We start from the raw sequence: 17,750 nt of genomic DNA, 5'->3' as shown, positions 1-17,750 counted from the left end.
TGTACATTCTCACAGCTCCACGTCCAATTCCATGCCAAAGCCCGTATTTTATCGTCTGCTAGTCGCTTTCTGACATTCACTCACCACTACGGACAACACCAGTTCCAGAATCGGCGTTCTACCCGTCAAACCGAGCTATACACCACTCCAACGCTTGCTCTTCGCAGTCGATATTTGTTTGTACAACCAAACTTTTACATGAGAGCTTTCGACCCGTGCCCATTTACTCGGCAAGACCCACCAATGGGAGAGCAAGATATCGATATTTTCCGCTTTTACGCATTCGAATTGCCTAGGTTTGTTTTAGAATCTTCGCGTCGCCACCAATCCTCAGCCACGGAGCAGCGGCACTTGAGAGGCGGCTAAGCTTTGTACCAAGCACTCAGACGAGAAACATGTGTTTCCTGCCCCAAACAATGTCCAGCCTCAGGCTCCATTCTCCCAATGAGACCACCGGATTGTTCCATCTCACAGCTTCGATTTTGTCCACATCTCAGTATCGACGCGTGGCTCCCCGACCCTATCTATAATCCAGTTGACGACATCATTCGCAAAAATCACCTTGTCCTCGCCCGGCTCGGCGTGCACTGTGGCTGTCAGCTCTCTGGTAGACCATTGGAGGCGTGATTGGCTCACGTTTATGGGACCACCCATTATACAACTTGAGTTGCTTGTCCTCGATGTCGAATGCTTCAAACATGCGCTTGACTGGCGCATAAGCCGTGAAGCTATCGCCGGTCCCATGTGCTATCCAGAGTCTGGTCTTCCCGCCCTCGCCGATACCGTCTTTTAGTCGCAATTGTCCAGAGTCCAACGCTGCCGCTCGGTCCAGTAAACCTGCCACTCCCTCCAAAGTTCCCGTGTCATGGCAAAGATCGTCATCCACATACTCTTGTTGGACTACTGGGTCGCGGCTTAGCGTTTTTGGGTCCAAGTTGGTCGCGATTTGTTTGCTCGGGGCGAGCATGGCTGCTATCCGTCCCAGCATGAGCATCACTCTCCAAGGCTGGCTCTTGTAATGAAAGGCGACGAATGGCGATTCGCACAGGAACCCGCGAATCTGGCGCAGTATATGAGGTGGTCCAGTCGCAGCGTAGTGCAAAACCTCGCCTCCGCCCATTGAATGGCCCATTAGGAATAGTGGGAGCGACGAAGGTGGAAGCGCGTTCATGAATGAAGTAATGTCGGCAAGGACAAGGCTCGTGGGGCCTGTGAGGCCGCGCTGCGAAGGCCGCTTCACTGAGCGACCCCATCCGCGCTGGTCGAAGGTGTAGACGAGGATCCCGCGCGCAGCCAACGTAGGGAAGAGGATGCCGTAGGCGTTGCCTATGAAGCTCGGGGATTAGATGGACAAGAATTGGAGGGGAAAGATGCGATAGGCGCTAACAGTGGTCACTGAAGCCATGCACGAAGACAAGTCGCGCTTTGATGTCACCGGTTGGCTTGCGAAGGTGGTCAGTCGCACAGCATTTGCGCCGCGGAATCGGGTCAACACACCTTCCATGTTTTTGTGTAGAGTCTCATGCCATCTTCGATTGTATGCCAACCTTCCTCCGTCGCGTAGGAGTAGGAATCCATTGTGCTGCTGAAATAGGTAGCCAGCCCCACACAAGGCGCGGCGCATGTGCCGTGAAGAAAAAGCGGTGGAAGAGGTATGTATAACTGAGGGGATTGTTGACAGATCCACTAGTCCAACATGTGAAGGTCGCCTCGAGTGACTCCTATCGATAGTATGCAGCTGCGAATGACGCAAGGGGTGCACAAACCTCGCCGAAGCTTCGACGTCGGCTCTTTGAGCTTCTGCACCACAAACCTTCGTCTGCACTGCCGAGATTGGATGGGTTTTGCCTGTAGGTCTTGCATCAAGTCTCGTGTTCGGAAGCTGATATTTCCTTCACTGCAGAACATGGACCTGGATATATGCGGCCGTATCATTACCATTACACCTCTACGTCTACTGTCCGCAAATGCGCCTACGCCTTACAGCTGTCCCGAATGACTGTCGTGCTTCGGCGCTTCCCTCGCTTCCATCTCGCTGCGTTCTGCCCCGGAAAGCTCCAACAGCGGATACGATTTGTCCTGTACCGGCATCTGCAACTGATCTTGATATTGTTGCTGCTCCCTCATCCGCAGTGCTTTTTCTCGCCGAAACTTCATCCAAAAGACCATCATGCTCGTAAACGACAAGGCGAACGCAGCCCCGAAGAATCCACTGGTTACTGTAGCTGCCGTCTTTCCCTTTGAGGCTCCCTTGTCTTCCAGGGGGACAGTCGACTCGCAGCTGGCTGCAGTCGTTGAAGCAGCAGAAGTCGAAGAAGTGGCCGTTGCGGCCGCAGTCGAGGAGGCAACGCCTTGGGTCACACCGTTGGCCGATACGTACGGGCCGAGTCTGTTCGTACCGTCTCCATTGATGACCGCCTGGATATAACCGGGTGTCCAGGTGAAGTAGTTGGTCGTGTTGCCGTCACAACACGACTCGGTCCCATTTGTGACACAACAAGATGCCGCAGTGCCGGTGACACACTGAGTGATGCGAGCATAGTCGCCCTGGAAAGCTAGACGGACGCCAAATTAGCGCATGAAGCGGGCCGCCGGCTAGCAAACGGCTCGGGAGCGGCAGTTAGGTACCATCGTCCAAGCAGTAATCTGGACAGTTCCCGCTCCTCCAATCCTTGTCCGTACAGCTCCTCCGGTACGATATCCCAGACCAGTCTTGATAGCATGTTCCGCTTTCATAGCATGCATCGTTGTGCAGACAGCAGGCACTTCCGTCTCCGTTCGCTGCGGCCGTTGTGTTGCAGACATAGCCATCAGTGTCGATTTCTCTGTTTGGGAAGTAGCACGTTGCTTCATCGACTGCAGCAGCGAGCGTCGCGGAAGGTATCAACGACAAGGCGAAAAAGATGGTTGTGATCATGGCGGGATCTAGAAGAGAGAGGAGGCGGGAGCATCCGTGGCTGACAACTGGAGATCCACCAGCGGCAAGAGCTCACACTTGTAGGAACAGCGGCGACTCTCCATGATCCAGCAGTCCTCCCCAAGATTCAGCCCCCACGAGTCTGCACCTACCAACCCAGAATATCTACAGCCATACATTCGGCAAGCCTTATGTCAATCAACCTCATGAACGGTCTTTTGGGAAAAATTTGGCGCCTGTCGCGAGAAAGCGTGCTTGCCATTGGACGTAGACGAAAGAAGCAGCATGCATCGAGTCGTGTAGGATCACAATCTACAGTAGTGGAAACCTCTGCCAAGGCGGCGATGCGGTATCTTGCGGCATAAGCTCCCGCTTCAGTATGCCAACTTGGATGCGGTACGGCCGGGGACGGATCCGAGAGTGTTCAGAATTTATTGCTTGCAGTCACTGACTCGTCAGGTGTCCGGAGACTGCTTTTACCGTGTGGTGAGGCTCTTCGGACGACATTTGGGTTAGCACACCGCCCTTTTTGTGCCCCCAAATCTTCACGAAGATTTTGTATATGATCCACGTGCGGGTCGTTCCGATCAGTGCAAGACCAACAGTTCGAAGGATGAGCCGACAAGGAGGCCCTTAATTTAGAGCACGGCAAATTTTACCGCATGCACGCATTCTCGGGAGGCTGAAGATCCGCACGCTGGAAGGCCACCAGGAGATACCCCTATCTTCCACGCCATGTGGCACGACAGCGATGATGGCAGCCTGGAGTTCGCCATGGTGGAGAATGAAGACAGTGGGACTTGCCGAAGTAAGCAAACATCGAGAAGTTCATGACTGGGTCCTAGCATTTACGGATTTAGGACTAGGATATCACAAACACCACTTTCAAATCCAAATCTTGTCGAGTTTCTGTTTTACATACCAACTCACTGCCTTCAATCGCTCACCAAGAACTGCAGCTTGACGTAGCATCTCCAACCCGAAGATCTCAAGAACCAGGATGGCGAAGCTCGGCTATCGATAAGGCAGATCGATGGCGTAGTATGCCGACAACGGCCTGTGCTCCCTCACCACCATTGTGCTGCCATTTTGAAGCACACGGCAAAGAAAACTGAAACCATCATTACCTCCTTACAGCTTGACTGCGTCCTGCGAAGATTTTCTGCGCTGTTCCAGAGCATCGTGACATGAACCAGTCTTGTTCCCGACTCACAACCCTCCTCCCCCGCCTTTCCCTAGCTCTTCGGCGCACTAGCAACCGCCTGCCATCTCGACCCTTCTCCGCCATGAGCTCTGAGCGTGCAAAGCTGTCTCACGAGGAGAGAACGTCTCAAGAGCCCCGACAGCATGGTCTCCATCTTGTCAATGTAGCCAAGATTGAACAGGTCAATCCGGATATACGATTATTCAAACTCGGCGTCCAGGATCGCGAGAATGGCTTGAAGGTAAATCACGCGGATTGGATTTTTGACATTGTCATCAATCCGTTTTCTTGCCAGCTTCTTTCCTTTTTGAATGGCTCATTGCTGTATTCGGTATTGCACCAAGATATCAGCCAATCACGTCCATATGGAGCATTCATGTTGCACGACATTCCCAATGGAAAAGCTCCATCTCCTCCCTCCATATAAATTCTGATGCTATGATCTCTCGAACCGCAATGCCAGACCACAACCCCAACTCTCCTTTTCAATCACATCATGGCACCAAATCCACTAAAACATTCCACAGTTCCTCCCCGGCCAATGGCTCGACGTCTTCATCCCCGGCATCCCCAAAGCCGGCGGCTTCACCATCACGTCGACGCCCTCTCTCGCGCGCCCTGCCTCTCCCACCGGAAGCCAGGACCAGAGCCAAAGCCAGGATCATGATTCCCAGGCCATCGCCCCTCCATCCCCCGACGTACCGCCCCCATTCGTCGAACTCGCCGTCCAGCGCAGCTCCAACCCCCCAGCGCAGGCGCTGTGGCGCGTGCGCGAGGAAGACCGCGCGCAGCTGGCCGTCCGCGTCGGCGGGAGCTTTGTGTGGCCGCCGCCGGCTTTGCCGCTGGAGGGGATCAGGAAGGTGCTTTTTGTGGCCGGGGGTGTGGGAATTAAGTGAGTGCCGCAACCTTGAACTCAAGCTTCCCATGGCTTCGAAGTGGGGTTCATTAGGGACTTCCGATTGAAGAGAAAACTGACCTATTTTTCAAATACAGCCCCCTCATATCCATCCTCACACATCTCTACTCCCAGCCCAGTCATGACTATCAAAACCTCCGCATCCACTTCATCTACGCCACCAAAGCGCCGGCCTCTGGATCCGTGCTCTTCCTCGACCGACTCCTGCGCGTCGCGGCGCGCGCACCGCGCACGTTCGACCTGAAGCTTTGCTTGACCGGCGACGCAGAGGATGTGGAGCGAGTAGCCAGCGACGTAAGCCAACATGGGCTGAGCAATGTCGAGGTTCTGCAGCGGAGAGTGGGCGCCGATGACGTGGTTGCGCACTTGGGAGAGAGGGATGGGGACGGCGTGCTGCCGGACGAGGTGTTGAAGGAGAGGCAGAGCACGGTGGCGTATGTGTGTGGGCCGCAGCGGATGACGGATGTATTTGTGCGCGTGTTGGAAGGGGTCGAGGGGCTGGGCAAGGAGCGGGTTTTGTGCGAGAAGTGGTGGTAGGGTATGGGTGGTGGAGAGGCAGGTCCTATATATCAAGACAGAGTGGCTGCCGTGGTATGAACACATTCAAGGGGGGACTCGGGAGTTGTACTGCAAGCGCTCTTGGGCATGTCGACTTTCTAGTATCTACAATACATGACGTCTTTGAGACCTTTGAATACTTGAAGCTTTTGAGCGATGGGGTATTGCTGCTGGAGTCCTGTGCCATCACATCGCAGGTGATTCTTTTGAGGAACATGGCCAAATTGTGCTACGACCAAGTGACATTTAAAAGACTAACAAGGTGTGCTGCAATCAACTACCAACCAAGGCTGTCGTCGAAATCCCATTGCTTCGACGGATCTGCCCACGAAACTCCATCCCAGTCCTCTTCCTCTGGTCCCTCGCCATGTCCTTTGTTCATTCCAAGGACTGTTTGGAGGGAGCCCTCGTGGACCTCCCATTTTTGCGGCGTGTCATCCAGCGCCCACGCCAACCTGCACTTTGGGTCCATCTCGTCCTTGCAACCACCTATGTTGCAGGCCATGTTGAGAAGGCTGGTTTCTTCGCCATCATCCCATGCTTCGTAATACAGCCATTGTTTGCTATTGTATTCCTTCTTTGTACTGTGCAAGACGACGATTCGGAAGCGGAGCTGAGGCAGCTCGTGCTGGAGGTCCCGCAAAGCATACAAATCCTGCAAGCTCGCAGGGTAGTAGATTGGGGTGGTGGGATAGACGAGATCGATGGCACAGAGGTTAGGGAGCTTGGCCAGTTTCTCGCACGCATCTCCAAGGGCCACCTGGGGCGCGTTGTCGTCGCGTTTCCGCTTGTCCTCCCAGATATCCGACACTTTAGAGTACCAGATGCGATCGGATACGGTCAAGTTTGTCACTCGCTCAACGCGCTCGAGACAGAAGAGCTCCCTATCTTCCTCCAACGTTCTGGGGATGTACTCGTCTTGCGGCAGCGCAATTGTCAAATGTCGCAAGAACTGGTAGTTTTGCGGGCGGATAGTGCTCAGGAATGAGTCGAGGACCACCCAGCTGGCACGATGGCCGATGAAGAGGAAGTTCTTGCCGTAGTAGACCTCGCTTGCCTCCCTGTTGATGGTTTTGGAGAGCTGCAGCACTTTAAGCGCTGGGTATCTGTACCGAATCGTCTTCGATTCGTCCCACATTGGTTTATCAGGCTGCCGTGCCCAAACCCCAATGCTGTCATCTGGGAAAAGGGCATCGTAGATCAGTCTCCGGCAGTCGTAATTCAGGTCCATGAACCCTATAGTTTGGGGTTTGATTTGGGGTTCAGGTTGAGGTTTTTGCTGTCAGTTTGTTAGTGTGCCACTGCGAGCAAAAGTGAAATTTTTGAAAACTTACGACGATTCCTGCAGTCTCCGCCATTCTCTGCCTCTTTTCTCGGAACCGACGGCGTTCCTTCAAGCGGAGCTCAGCAATCTTCTCCTTCTTTTGTCGGCTGAGATCATAGTATTCGAAGAAGAGGCGCCCCGCGGCGGCAGCAATCTCAAGGGAGTAGGTTGAGAAACGCTTTTTCGCTTCTTCTGGGACTGCTACCACCATTGCTCTTCTTGCCTCGGGGCTTGTCTCGTACATGACTTCTACGATTTTTTCTGGTTCGTTGTCGAGGGGAAGAGACACGACCAGAAGATTGCCTTCCTCGCCAAGTCGACGGCAAGCAAGCTTGATTGGCTTGACACCGTGTGCTTCTGAAACAGAAGATTTCATTTTGGAGGGAAGGGTGTGCGTGTGGAGGTAGGAGGATGAGCGTGAGCCTTATCTGAGTGCAGACAAACACTGGAAGTTGAGTGTGTCGTGTTTGCTGGAAGTCGGATCGAGTGGTTTGGGCGCAATGAGTAGTAGGGCGAGATGTCTTTAAGTAGGGTCTGTCTTTAAGTAGTCTGGTGGTTCCAATATGAGTTGGAGTCATCGTCCCATGGAAAGTGCTCAACAATCATAGTTCGGAACCGCCAAGGCAAGATCAAGATCATGCTTTCGACCAACCTGACCAGCGGCGCAGATGTTGACTCTCTTACAGACGGATTGCAGTCAGTCATAACATAAGCTAAACTCAACATTCTCTCAATCAGCCTCATTGGCCAGATCTGATGTCAATTAGGCCTGCTTGATTTTCGTGGTATAGGGGTAGAATAGGGAGCCATGGTTCTCTCTGACCAACTTGCGCCTTTCAAAGACACCGGCACAGTGAGTGACGAAAGAAATTGCGAATCTGAGAATTTCTGCCGCCAAGTTAAAACACGTGGAAATGTGGAGATCTCAAGTGCTTTATACCTTTGACATGTAGAGATATTTTCTCTTGGTGGGTAGTTATAGGGAGCATTCAAGCGCTTGCGTCAGAAGGTGCGACGATGTGAAGCTGAGCCTAGGTTGAATTTCTTTCCTCGCCTACCGTACCGTTCAATAAGTTCACCGGTGTCCAATTCCTCCTCCAACTTTCGAATCATGTTTCTGGTTTGTGATGCCAGTATCCTCGAAACCCCGAAAGGCGTAGGCGGAAAATGGAACGCAATCCTGCCTTTGCGCATTCACATTTGGGGCCAGGACCGGCCAATCCTAGCTGAAACTGGAATCTTTAAAATTTTTCCACAGGCTTGCTTCGAAGTGTGACCAGTACTGCGTCGGGAATATAGCCTCAACATCTGGCTTTGCCTGGCCATGGATCGATCCATGGCGCAACTCTTTGGCAAACTGGGAGGGAACTGCCCATTGTCTCTGTTGCTACCAGAGCAGTCGGTTAGACAAGATTCAGCAGATACAGCCCGTAATTGCACCGTAGAAGGAGAGGTTGGTAACGGGATGGGAGTGATGAAAGCGCGGAGGGAAGACCATGTCGATGAGGCGGTTTCGTACCTAGTGTCTCTCGGTCGGCACTTGCCCGAAGACCGAGCTTCATGCGTCATTCCTCGCTTCTTCTCATCTTCATCTTCGACCTCTTCTCAACCCATTACCACCTCTGATCGCCTTTACGTCCTTCCCCGCAAGCAGCTTTCCAAGGGACTCTGAGGCTGTGGTGTCGCTTGCCCAAGATGAATTTCCAAATACCGCTTCATGTGCGTCGCGTTCGCGTACGGGTCGATGATTTCACAGAGCCCTCCTAGGTCACGACGACGTCATAGGACATTTGCAAGCCAGAAGCAGTCCATGACGATACCTCTTGCTAGATACTCGGTACTGCCCATATATCGCTTCCCTCAGTCAGAGCACAGCGCCGCCAACCTACGCACTCGATTCCCTCGTTGGAAACCATCTTCTCCGACTCCAACAAGCCGACGGCGCGTCAAATCGAACCTTTTCGAGATGTCTTCCCAAAAGCCTATCACCGCGTATCCCTCCGTGGAGCTCAAACCGCAAGATCAAGAAGGTGGTCCAGGCCTCGATTCAAAGCTCGCACCTGCAGCCAACTTCACGCAACTCGAATTCTGGACAGACGATGGCAAGCCCTACCTCCAGGAATATGAAGGACGAGGGCTTCTCAAAGACAAGGCCGCTTTGATCACTGGTGGCGACTCAGGTATCGGCCGGTCCGTTGCTATCCTCATGGCCAAGGAGGGTGCCCACATTACCTTTGTATATCTGCCAGAGGAAGAGGAGGATGCACAGTACACAAAGGCTCAGATTGAGAAGGCTGGGCGGAGAGCAAATCTGCTGACGGTGGATCTGAAAGAGGAGGAAAACTGCAAGAAGGCGGTGGATAGCCACATGGAGGCGTTTGGCAAGCTGAGCGTCTTGGTCAACAACAGTATGTTTCATCGTGTGAAGAACCAAGCTCGAGAGGCTAACGTTTTTGTTGCACATAGGCGCTATGCAAGAAATTTGCGAGGACTTGCGCGACATCGACTTGTCAGTGGTCGAGAAGACTTACCGCACAAACATTCTGTCCATGTTTGCACTCACAAAGTACGCCCTGCCGCACATGAAGCGCGGCTCTTCCATCGTCAACTCGGCCTCTGTCGCAGCATATATGGGCAACCCACAGCTAGTCGACTACTCGTCAACAAAAGGCGCCATCACAACCTTTACACGGGCGCTTGCACAACAACAAGCCAAGCACGGAATCCGGGTCAACGCCGTGGCACCTGGCATCATCTGGACGCCGCTCCAACCTGCTACGAAGGGAGCACCAAAGGAGGCCATGAAGGGCCTTGGTGTCGGAGAGGAGCCTTTGAACCGCCCGGGTATGCCTGTTGAGGTTGCAACAGCATATGTCTTCCTAGCAAGTCCGTACGGGTCGTACTTTACGGGCGAGGTGCTACACAGCAATGGAGGCATCGAAATGCAGGGGTAATATTCTTGACGCGAAAACTTGTACCGCATTGTAGAATATGAATTATGAAGTCTTTATCCACTTCAACCATTCCATAATGCTCTGGAAGACTCCTCGTACGGTGGAGCGGATGCGGTGATAAATCGGACATCGTGGCTCCGGCTTCACAAGCTGCCATGGTTTGGCAAGACTGCGCCTTGACGTCTGCTCGCACAAAAGCACCTCGCTAGCTCCAAGATCGCCGCATCTCGGGAATCAGGATCCTGTTGCGGTTACGAGTGGGCTTTGGCGTTCGTAATTCTTGCCAGCAGGGCATCCATCTCCGCGTGGCTCTTTTTACTCCATAAAACCCACCATGCCCTCCACATCGTGACTTTTCCCCATACATTACCATTCTACCAAACTCCAACATCACGCTTCTCCACCTATCTCCGAGATGAAAATGAGACAACCACAACCCTCGCGGCTCTCCGCTACAACATCTGCCGATCAACCAAAAAGCCCCTATCCCTTTCCTTCAACAGCACCATCTCAACGAATTCGGTAAGCTACCTCTCCCTCCTCCCTCCACCTCACATACGACCTCCAAACTGGCGGTCTACTCGCCCACCAACGCAACCCCCTTTACTAATCATCTCGCCACGCACCCAGACGCAAGGAGCCAGGCACTGCGCCGGGCGCCCGCAGATCAGCAGCGGCGACGGCGACTACTGCGGCGGTAGAACCGGGGCTGGAACTGCACCACCCGCGACCAAAGAGGCCGGCCATTCGCAACGCGCTGGAGAACTTTGAGCGCAAGTCGGAAGAGCTGGAAACGAGGATGGGAGCAGGAATGGGACCCAGGAGCAGCACGTCGCATTCGCCTTTTTCGCCGGCTTCGCCGTCGTCGTCGGCGCAGACGGCGGGGAGCGCGAGTCGGAGTGGCAGTGGCACTGGGAGCTGGTTGTCTGATCGGTCGAGGGGGAAGGTTAGGAGGACGGTCGACGCCGTCAGGAGGCGTGTGGGAAGGCTGACGGAGCGGTGGAGGAGAGATTGAGGATGGAAGGGGAAGAGCGAGGGGAGCGGGGTTTGAGGTGATGCGTGGATATGGCACGAATTTCACGAATGAGACGGACATGATTTCAATTGTACGATAAGGGATGTGTGGTGCGCTGGGTCGCTTTTCAAGGGCAGCAAGACGTCTAAGACGAGCGTCGCAGGTCGATGAGTAGTCTTTTAGCGGCGGTTTCACTGGCGAGAAAGAGCCAATGGCGAGTATGGGAAGGTGTTCGACGCGTGCCTAGCGATCAAAAACGGCATTCCAGTTACCAATGAAGAGTCTGAAGCTCTCCAAAAAACTTGCTTTTCTGCGCGGATGCTTTTCAACAACAACCCAACGAGCTTCATACGACAGACCAGAAAGAGACGGCGCATAAAAAGAAGGGCGATGAATCGCAAAGAACGGGTTCCAACAGGGCAGATTTTCGGAAGACTGAAGAGATCAAATAAAAGATGCTACGTCAAAATAATTTTGCGATTCAAATGGTATGTACACGCAGGCTCGACGTAGCAGAGCAAGGATGCGCCTATGTACACTCGAATTCAGATTGAAAGCAGAAAGGGTATATTGATACTGACCTACTGCTCGCATTCATTGTCCTCGTTCGGTACGCCCCAGCAACGGCTTTAGAGCTGGGCTTGTCCCTCACCGTTCTCCCACGGGATACCAATGGTCTCGAGCAACCTCGTGAGCACTCCGGGGTCGTTCCTCAGCGCCTCCCACTGCTCATTTTCTTTGACCATCAAGGTGCCTCCGAGGACTGTGCCGTTTAATTCCACCAGGTCCAGTTCCGTGCCGTCTTCGAGTTTGAGCTTGTCTCCGCCCCTCCTCCGAGGGCAGATGACCATGGCTGAAGTCGTGATTGCTAAGTTGTAGGAGATGGATGAGGAGCCATCCTCGGTGGAATGAAGGGTGAGCTCCCCGGGGTGGTTCAAGATGTAGCGGCGGACGTAGTCGACCGCGGTGCTGTAGAGAGCTGTGTAAATGGTGTGCAAGACGGCAGCAGAAGGGTTAGGCGGGATCCGGAAAGCAAAGTGCGAAAACGGCAGACCAGGATTGGAAACGAAGCCAGTAGAGCCTGGAGGTTGCCGAGTTAGTCATCAGGAAGCGATCATCTCCTAGTTGGTCTGTGGGGTCCAAAACAGAGGGGTCATACCGATATAGCTCGAGTTGAGCACTCTGTCCACAAGCAACTCCCAGCCCTGCGTCTCCACGCCGCTGTGCATGTTATCCACAGGGAGGAATTGCAGATGCCTATGGGGCTGGCTGGCACCGCTGTGCTCGCCGCTGTTGAAAAAAGCGAACAGCTTCGCGTCTGGCCCCTTGGCCCGCTCCCATTCCGTCAAGCAGCTATAGGTGGCAGCAAGATCATCGCGCTCCAGGATATGCGTCTGAGGCTTGTTCTCCTTGGTCGCAATGATCAAGTGGTCCCGAATCACGGGGTACTTGTTGAGCACGAGAATATGGGTGGGCGCATCGGGCTCCGGGATAGCAGCGACAAACAGGTCCGGCGAGGGGGACTCGAAAGGATCAAACTTCGTTTTGGGCGTCTCGTCGTCCGAGGTTGAAGATGGCTCAGCCGTAGGTTTCTTGGACAGCGCAGGGCAGTAGCGGAGTTGGAACTAAGCAACAGGCATCAGTTCGAGGTCTGGTAGGGAGGGACTGAGGGGTTTGGGAATGGCTTTACTTACGCACCGGTATGCCTGCGGTCGTATTGATTGTGCATACTTCGGTGGCAGAGAAGATCAAGCTTCCATTTTTTGAAGCAGCCGAGAACTGGGTCTCGACAAGGTCGGGCAGCGGCCTCGGAAGGTTGACGCGCATGGCGGTGGAGGTTGAGGAGGACGAGGACAGTCTGGGGCAGGTCGCCCGGAGGCGGGCGAATGGAAGGGAACGGGCACCGCTCGTTTGAGAAACGAGAGAAGGGCGAGGGCAGATCAGGCGAGGTCGACGAAGGCAGAAGCCGATGAGAGCGTAAACATGTCCATGTGCAAACATTTGATGGAGGGAGGGCAGCCGGGGGTATTTCGAAGGTGACGAAAACTGGGCCGAGCCGCCCGCCCCACCCCTGCCACGGCCACTGCCTGATCCTCGACACCCACCAGACTACAGCTCGTCTGCATCGCGATCGAGAAACAACACCAAAGACAGATTCACTACTCTCTGCAGTCTGTAGACGTCGACCGAATCATTCATTACACCGTCTGCTGTCGCAATCGAAACCAGGAGCAATAGGATCCCATCAGGAACCATCGGGAGAAAAATCATGAGCAGCAAAGAAATCGCCCCGAATGACGAAAGAACAACCCGAAGAAGCAAAAGAACGAAAATCCCGAGTCAAGATACATGTAGGTATATGTGCCACAGTCGCGCTCACGATCAACCAAAAACAACCCAACAAACGCCGCCACAAGAACCTGTCCAGCATCGCTGCAATCAAGTGTACCGTACCAAACGTCCCGTCGGAACTACCGCGCACGTCGACTCTTCAACTGCGTCCATGGATCTTGAGCCACATCTTCTTGCACGTGGCGTTGCCAAAGTGGTACGACCCGCCGTTGTCCCTGATGTAGTCGGCGACATCTTTCCAGAGAATCTTGTTGGGATCAATGTACGCGTCAGGAACGTTGGCCCAGGAAGAGCTCGCGACATCCGCGTTGGAAACGAAGCGGCCGACAAAGTGTTTGGCCACGGCCTCGCGAAGCAGCTGAATCTGGAATTGTTCCGTCAATCACCCGTCTCCCATATCAATACCTGAGGCTGACTTACATCTCTGCGTTGCCAAGTTGGCTTGCGCACCCGGTCTTTGCGCTGCTTGGTGAGCGCCCTGTAACGACCTCGCAGCGTCGACTCCGCTTCTGTGAAGCCCCCTTGTTGCTTGATCATCTTGTAGGTCCAACCAGCCCTCTTCTTCTCGACGAGGAACTCGTTCTTCCAGGCTTCCTCTTCGTCCGAAGGGCTCACGATCCGACGCTGGCGAAGGTTTCGAAGGCAGTAGCCTGTTGCCTGAGATCCCTCAACCACGTCAGTCTGGCACTGTGTCTCCGCTGGCACGTCTTCCCAATCGGATGCTGGGGAAGCTTGCGAGTAGGTCAGTGCGGGAACGTCGCTGCCGAAACTGGAATTCTCGCCCATCCAGTGTACGTGGCTGGGGTAGAAGCTGGGGCCCGGGGACGCCTTGCTCTCGCTCTCGCTGCTGGAAAATCCGAGCTCCAACCCATTCCAGACGGGTAACCCGTAGTAGTGGTTCTCCAGTAGAGGATTCTTGCGCGGGATGCTTCCAGACGGAGCAGTCGAGGCCGGAGAGGGTGCAACGTCTTGAGCGACCGCGTGGTCAGTCTGCGGCAAGATGCCATCATACTGATTGGTTGGATGGAACCACTCCCACGCGCTGCCATGCAGAGCTCGTGGTTCGGCCAGTGGCGAGTCTTCGGATTTGTGACTGGATCGAAAGGCTGGGCTTGTCTCGGCACCTGTCAAGGGCGCACTCAACAGTGTCGATGAAGAGTGGTCGACGTCCTGGGTAGTCGGGACCGAGTAAAGCGGAGTTTGAAGACGAGGCCCGTCCATTCCATCCGCAAATCCAAGAGAAGGATTGGAGACACTAGTGACGCGCTGCCGCTGCCAATCGTCTCTGTCCTTGACACCATTCTCAAAGTATGCGCTCGGTGTCTGCCACTCAGCGGAAGGGCCTTGCATTGTGATTGCGCGGGACGAGGTGAGACCCCAGTTGTCATACGGACATGCAGGCACTTCGCTCTTGTACAGATCTGTCGACTCGCGCTGATGGACTTGAGAGAATTCGGCGTGCCCAGAGTGGTCATACGATTGCGGGATGCTAGAGCAACATTGCTCCAGTTGAGGGAATTGCTTCGTTGATCAGTTGAAATGCTTCCAAGTTGGGGGACTAACTTACACTCCATTCAGGACTCGCCATTGATGGTTCTGTCTCAAAGCTGAAGCCGTTGGGGAATGGCACCGGGTGGCACCTGTACTGAGCAGCTTGGTCTTCCTTTGACGGCGCCAGAGCGTAACGTGAAGGCGGTGTGAACATCATCTTGTGATTGTTCATGTCGCCCAACTGGTCACTGGTTGGTCTGATGCCGGCTCTCAAAGCTTCTTGCGGTCGCAGTCACCCGTTGGAATCGACGAATCCCGTTTTCTCTTTTTCCTATTGTTTTGGACAATCTTTCACCGCTCTTCTAGCAAAGTGATGCCTTGAGGAAATTTTGGAGCCTTCTTTGTTGTGTATGGCTATGTCGCAGATTGCGGCATGTACGGTGCTGTCGCTAGGGAGCATGCATCAGAGACATTGAACGTGGATAGTGGTGGCTGCAGCGGAGTTGGCAAAATGGCCACGTACTGACCGCCTCGTTGATACAGACAATGCCGACGCAGTTATCCTTCGGCTATCAACCACGTCTTATATCGAAGTGTCGACCTCTTCAAGGCACTTAGGCTTTCCTTCCAAAGTCTCTGTCGACCAGTCGGCCAACTCGACGACCTGGGTATCTGCTGGCATGCTTGTCAGAGGTGGATCTCATCGTAGCGGCTGAGAATCTGTTTTCCGCACCTTGTCCCACCCGTTCTCCGACGACTCACCAGGCGAGATACCTGCTGTTTTCGGCAAGGGTCGTAGGGCTGGTGATCGATTCGTCCGGTTGTTGCGCTTGTACTGGCTCTTGCTCCGAAAGATGGCAAATACGACAACGAAGTGCTTCAATGGCTTCAGAGACAGCCAACGAGGGAGGAGGAGGTGTTTGCAGGATTGAAAGCCGAGCGTGAGGTGTCAATGGTAAAAGATCAAAAGCCAACGGCCCGTTTTCACCTTGCTCAAGTGTGTCGCGGCTCAGTGTGGACAGTGCAGGCCGATGGTATCATTAAGGGATCGAACGAAGCCGGATACGTTGCTATCTCAAACGTAGTTCCCAAGGTCGAGGACAATCTAAACGTAGATCTTCACCATGGCGTTTGACAGGCACTGCGGGAGGAAAGGTTTCTTCTTCCCCGCGAGAGCCATGTCTGTGCATACTGGCGAGACCAAGGAAAGTGGCCATGGCGGCAATCGGCCTGCGGGAATGAACGGCTCAGCCAACGCTCGTTCTCATTTCGTTCCAGATGCTGGCATGTCTTGTGGAAGCATTGCAAGAGTTCCGCTGCAGAGAGTCCGCAGGCGCGGTGCCTGGTGGTCGAATTTCCAAAAGAGGAAGTTCTGGGCTCACACGAATCAAAAGGACGAGGCACAAAGCCTACGTCTACTGCCTTGCAATGACAGCCTTTCGAGTGCCAATTGGACTTGGGTCAGGAAAATTCAGTGTGGTGGCAGACTAGCGAGACCCGCGGTGCTTCCAGGACTCCGTTCTGCGGGAAGCCATGGTGACCTGTCAGAGAAAGTTGTCAGTGTTCCCCAATTTCGACCAGGCTTGAGCCTGTCAGTTCGGGTCCATGCAGGTGACAGACCTACCACCACCGGCAAGGTTGAGCTGACAGCCCAATCGAACCACATGCCGACCAAGGCAAACCCCGCAAGTGCAGGGCTGGGGTTTGTCTTTGGGGGTTTTTGCAAGATCCGATCTTACCGAGCAGCCGACTATGCTTCATGTCGATGCTCCTGCAAGATCTTCCAATTTCCAGGAATTCGCTGCATTCTTCTGCGAGTGCAGACATTTTGCATTGAAGAGCCTTGATGAGAAGTCGTGAGCTCTATGGATAGACCACACGTTTCTTGTGACATCCAAGAGCTGTCATCCCACATTTGCGATCGTCGCACTACCTCCACGTGTGTATGTGCCCGACTCAAGAAGGAGACCGTTTCTGACAGCCATTGTGAAAGGTGGCCGTCGATTCTGGCTCGGCTTGCTCGCCAAAACGAAGTAGCTCGCGTAACGTGTTGCGCTGGTTCGCCCACGTCCGGACGCCCTAATTGTACCGTCGCACCGCATCTGCAGCGACTCCCTCAGACCCTGTCTCATGCCTTCATGCACCTTGCGATGTCACAGTCGACTGGGGTAGCTCTAGAAGGTATTCGTACAGGCAGCGTGCCGACGCTCGGCATGTCATTACAACGTCCGCTTCAACTTTCCTGCCGGTTCGTCGCTTTGTGAACACAAGTCTAGGGGCCGTACAGGCCGGTCGTATCCCTGTTACAAACTGGCATCTTGGCAACGGCAGTGGCTGCAGATGCTTGCAGCATGATGGCAGCGGGAGGATGACAGGTTTGCTTCCCCGATGACAGCGTGCGTTTGCCGGAGAACCATGCCTGCAAATTTTCATCCGCCACTCCAGCCGAGCTCGAATCGGCTTGAGTAGTCTTAGGACACTGCGTTTGGAGAGCCTCCTGATGCAGTGCTGCTTCGCGGTTTGCATGATCAAATCTCATCTGCAAAGTGTGCCTGCGCTGGTGGGCCGATCCGCCATAACTTGCATTAGCTTGCATTCGCCGTCAACAACGCTGGCCGGCGAATTTCCACAGATTTCCTGGAGAGTGTCTCCACAGGACTTGGGATGGGGGTATCCGTGAGGGGATCAGGCTGGGGCTTTGTGTAACAGCGAGAAGAAGCATCCTCCCGCCTCATCCTGCGATCACCAAATCCACCATGACATCTCTCATGAGCCGATCTCGCTGTGAAGTCTTTGACAGTGACACGAGACCATGCGATACCAGCGGCGCCGTGTGCTGCTTACATTATCATGCTCCAGTGTGGTGAAAATTACAGACGGGAGACAGGGATTCTGAATACCCTCCGTGGGTCTTTTCCGTGCCTCTCAGCCTCGACCGGGTGCGCCCATAGTACCGCCGCATGGATACCAAACAAATGGCTTCACCGCTACTTCAGCGTCAACCCAGATCCTGGCCATA

General features: G+C 54.1%; 9 protein-coding genes across 9 annotated transcripts; 4 read left to right on the top strand and 5 right to left on the bottom strand.

Moving 5' to 3' along the window:
* Positions 1-417: 417 nt before the first annotated feature.
* BKA78DRAFT_134667 (Alpha/Beta hydrolase protein) lies at positions 418-1,834 on the bottom strand. The gene is made up of 4 exons (XM_066882659.1): positions 1,498-1,834; positions 1,388-1,442; positions 637-1,326; positions 418-587 (listed from the first exon to the last, which is right to left on the bottom strand). Exons 1-4 carry the CDS (start codon positions 1,576-1,578, stop codon positions 469-471), a joined length of 945 nt encoding a protein of 314 aa, XP_066744310.1. The 5' UTR covers positions 1,579-1,834; the 3' UTR covers positions 418-468.
* A 690-nt stretch (positions 1,835-2,524) lies between these two features.
* BKA78DRAFT_134685 (uncharacterized protein) lies at positions 2,525-3,013 on the bottom strand. Its single transcript, XM_066882660.1, has one exon. The coding sequence runs from the start codon at positions 2,915-2,917 to the stop codon at positions 2,621-2,623; it is 297 nt and encodes a 98-aa protein (XP_066744309.1). The 5' UTR covers positions 2,918-3,013; the 3' UTR covers positions 2,525-2,620.
* A 1,190-nt stretch (positions 3,014-4,203) lies between these two features.
* BKA78DRAFT_352786 (uncharacterized protein) lies at positions 4,204-5,574 on the top strand (the record flags this gene model as incomplete). The annotated part of the gene is made up of 3 exons (XM_066891419.1): positions 4,204-4,362; positions 4,649-5,013; positions 5,115-5,574. The coding sequence occupies 3 exons, from the start codon at positions 4,204-4,206 to the stop codon at positions 5,572-5,574; spliced, it is 984 nt and encodes a 327-aa protein (XP_066744308.1).
* A 298-nt stretch (positions 5,575-5,872) lies between these two features.
* On the bottom strand, positions 5,873-7,295 carry BKA78DRAFT_352785 (uncharacterized protein; the record flags this gene model as incomplete). The annotated part of the gene is made up of 2 exons (XM_066891418.1): positions 5,873-6,874; positions 6,930-7,295. The coding sequence occupies 2 exons, from the start codon at positions 7,293-7,295 to the stop codon at positions 5,873-5,875; spliced, it is 1,368 nt and encodes a 455-aa protein (XP_066744307.1).
* Positions 7,296-8,885: 1,590 nt separating this feature from the next.
* BKA78DRAFT_295554 (short chain dehydrogenase/ reductase-like protein) lies at positions 8,886-9,873 on the top strand (the record flags this gene model as incomplete). Its single annotated transcript, XM_066886494.1, has 2 exons — positions 8,886-9,327; positions 9,386-9,873. 2 exons carry the CDS (start codon positions 8,886-8,888, stop codon positions 9,871-9,873), a joined length of 930 nt encoding a protein of 309 aa, XP_066744306.1.
* Positions 9,874-9,950: 77 nt separating this feature from the next.
* Positions 9,951-10,984, top strand: BKA78DRAFT_134636 (uncharacterized protein). Its single transcript, XM_066882658.1, has 2 exons — positions 9,951-10,395; positions 10,504-10,984. Exons 1-2 carry the CDS (start codon positions 10,289-10,291, stop codon positions 10,886-10,888), a joined length of 492 nt encoding a protein of 163 aa, XP_066744305.1. The 5' UTR covers positions 9,951-10,288; the 3' UTR covers positions 10,889-10,984.
* Positions 10,985-11,517: 533 nt separating this feature from the next.
* On the bottom strand, positions 11,518-12,715 carry BKA78DRAFT_251642 (HIT-like domain-containing protein; the record flags this gene model as incomplete). Its single annotated transcript, XM_066884672.1, has 3 exons — positions 11,518-11,969; positions 12,048-12,513; positions 12,587-12,715. The coding sequence occupies 3 exons, from the start codon at positions 12,713-12,715 to the stop codon at positions 11,518-11,520; spliced, it is 1,047 nt and encodes a 348-aa protein (XP_066744304.1).
* A 282-nt stretch (positions 12,716-12,997) lies between these two features.
* On the bottom strand, positions 12,998-13,821 carry BKA78DRAFT_314204 (uncharacterized protein). The gene is made up of 2 exons (XM_066888451.1): positions 13,661-13,821; positions 12,998-13,604 (listed from the first exon to the last, which is right to left on the bottom strand). Exons 1-2 carry the CDS (start codon positions 13,775-13,777, stop codon positions 13,380-13,382), a joined length of 342 nt encoding a protein of 113 aa, XP_066744303.1. The 5' UTR covers positions 13,778-13,821; the 3' UTR covers positions 12,998-13,379.
* Positions 13,822-15,729: 1,908 nt separating this feature from the next.
* Positions 15,730-16,578, top strand: BKA78DRAFT_343635 (uncharacterized protein; the record flags this gene model as incomplete). The annotated part of the gene is made up of 1 exon (XM_066890431.1): positions 15,730-16,578. The coding sequence occupies exon 1, from the start codon at positions 15,856-15,858 to the stop codon at positions 16,576-16,578; it is 723 nt and encodes a 240-aa protein (XP_066744302.1). The 5' UTR covers positions 15,730-15,855.
* Positions 16,579-17,750: the final 1,172 nt, after the last annotated feature.

The sequence above is a fragment of the Phyllosticta capitalensis genome, assembly GCF_038381095.1.
Source record: "Phyllosticta capitalensis strain CBS 128856 chromosome Unknown BKA78scaffold_5, whole genome shotgun sequence".
Classification (NCBI taxonomy): Eukaryota; Fungi; Ascomycota; class Dothideomycetes; order Botryosphaeriales; family Phyllostictaceae; genus Phyllosticta; species Phyllosticta capitalensis.
Note: the sequence above shows the minus strand (reverse complement) of the source record. Positions and strands in the feature narration are given on the sequence as shown.

What these genes read in the sequence shown, in the direction of transcription:
- BKA78DRAFT_134636 (XM_066882658.1), top strand. Translation starts at nt 10,289, where the DNA reads ATGAAAATGAGACAACCACAACCCTCGCGGCTCTCCGCTACAACATCT. An exon ending in GCACCATCTCAACGAATTCG is followed by an intron (nt 10,396 to 10,503) that starts GTAAGCTACCTC and finishes CCACGCACCCAG; the next exon opens with ACGCAAGGAGCCAGGCACTG.
- BKA78DRAFT_134685 (XM_066882660.1), bottom strand. Translation starts at nt 2,917, where the DNA reads ATGATCACAACCATCTTTTTCGCCTTGTCGTTGATACCTTCCGCGACG.
- BKA78DRAFT_314204 (XM_066888451.1), bottom strand. Translation starts at nt 13,777, where the DNA reads ATGATCAAGCAACAAGGGGGCTTCACAGAAGCGGAGTCGACGCTGCGA. An exon ending in CAACTTGGCAACGCAGAGAT is followed by an intron (nt 13,605 to 13,660) that starts GTAAGTCAGCCT and finishes GAACAATTCCAG; the next exon opens with ATTCAGCTGCTTCGCGAGGC.
- BKA78DRAFT_134667 (XM_066882659.1), bottom strand. Translation starts at nt 1,578, where the DNA reads ATGGATTCCTACTCCTACGCGACGGAGGAAGGTTGGCATACAATCGAA. An exon ending in GCATGGCTTCAGTGACCACT is followed by an intron (nt 1,327 to 1,387) that starts GTTAGCGCCTAT and finishes CGAGCTTCATAG; the next exon opens with GCAACGCCTACGGCATCCTC. An exon ending in TAATGGGTGGTCCCATAAAC is followed by an intron (nt 588 to 636) that starts GTGAGCCAATCA and finishes TGACAGCCACAG; the next exon opens with TGCACGCCGAGCCGGGCGAG.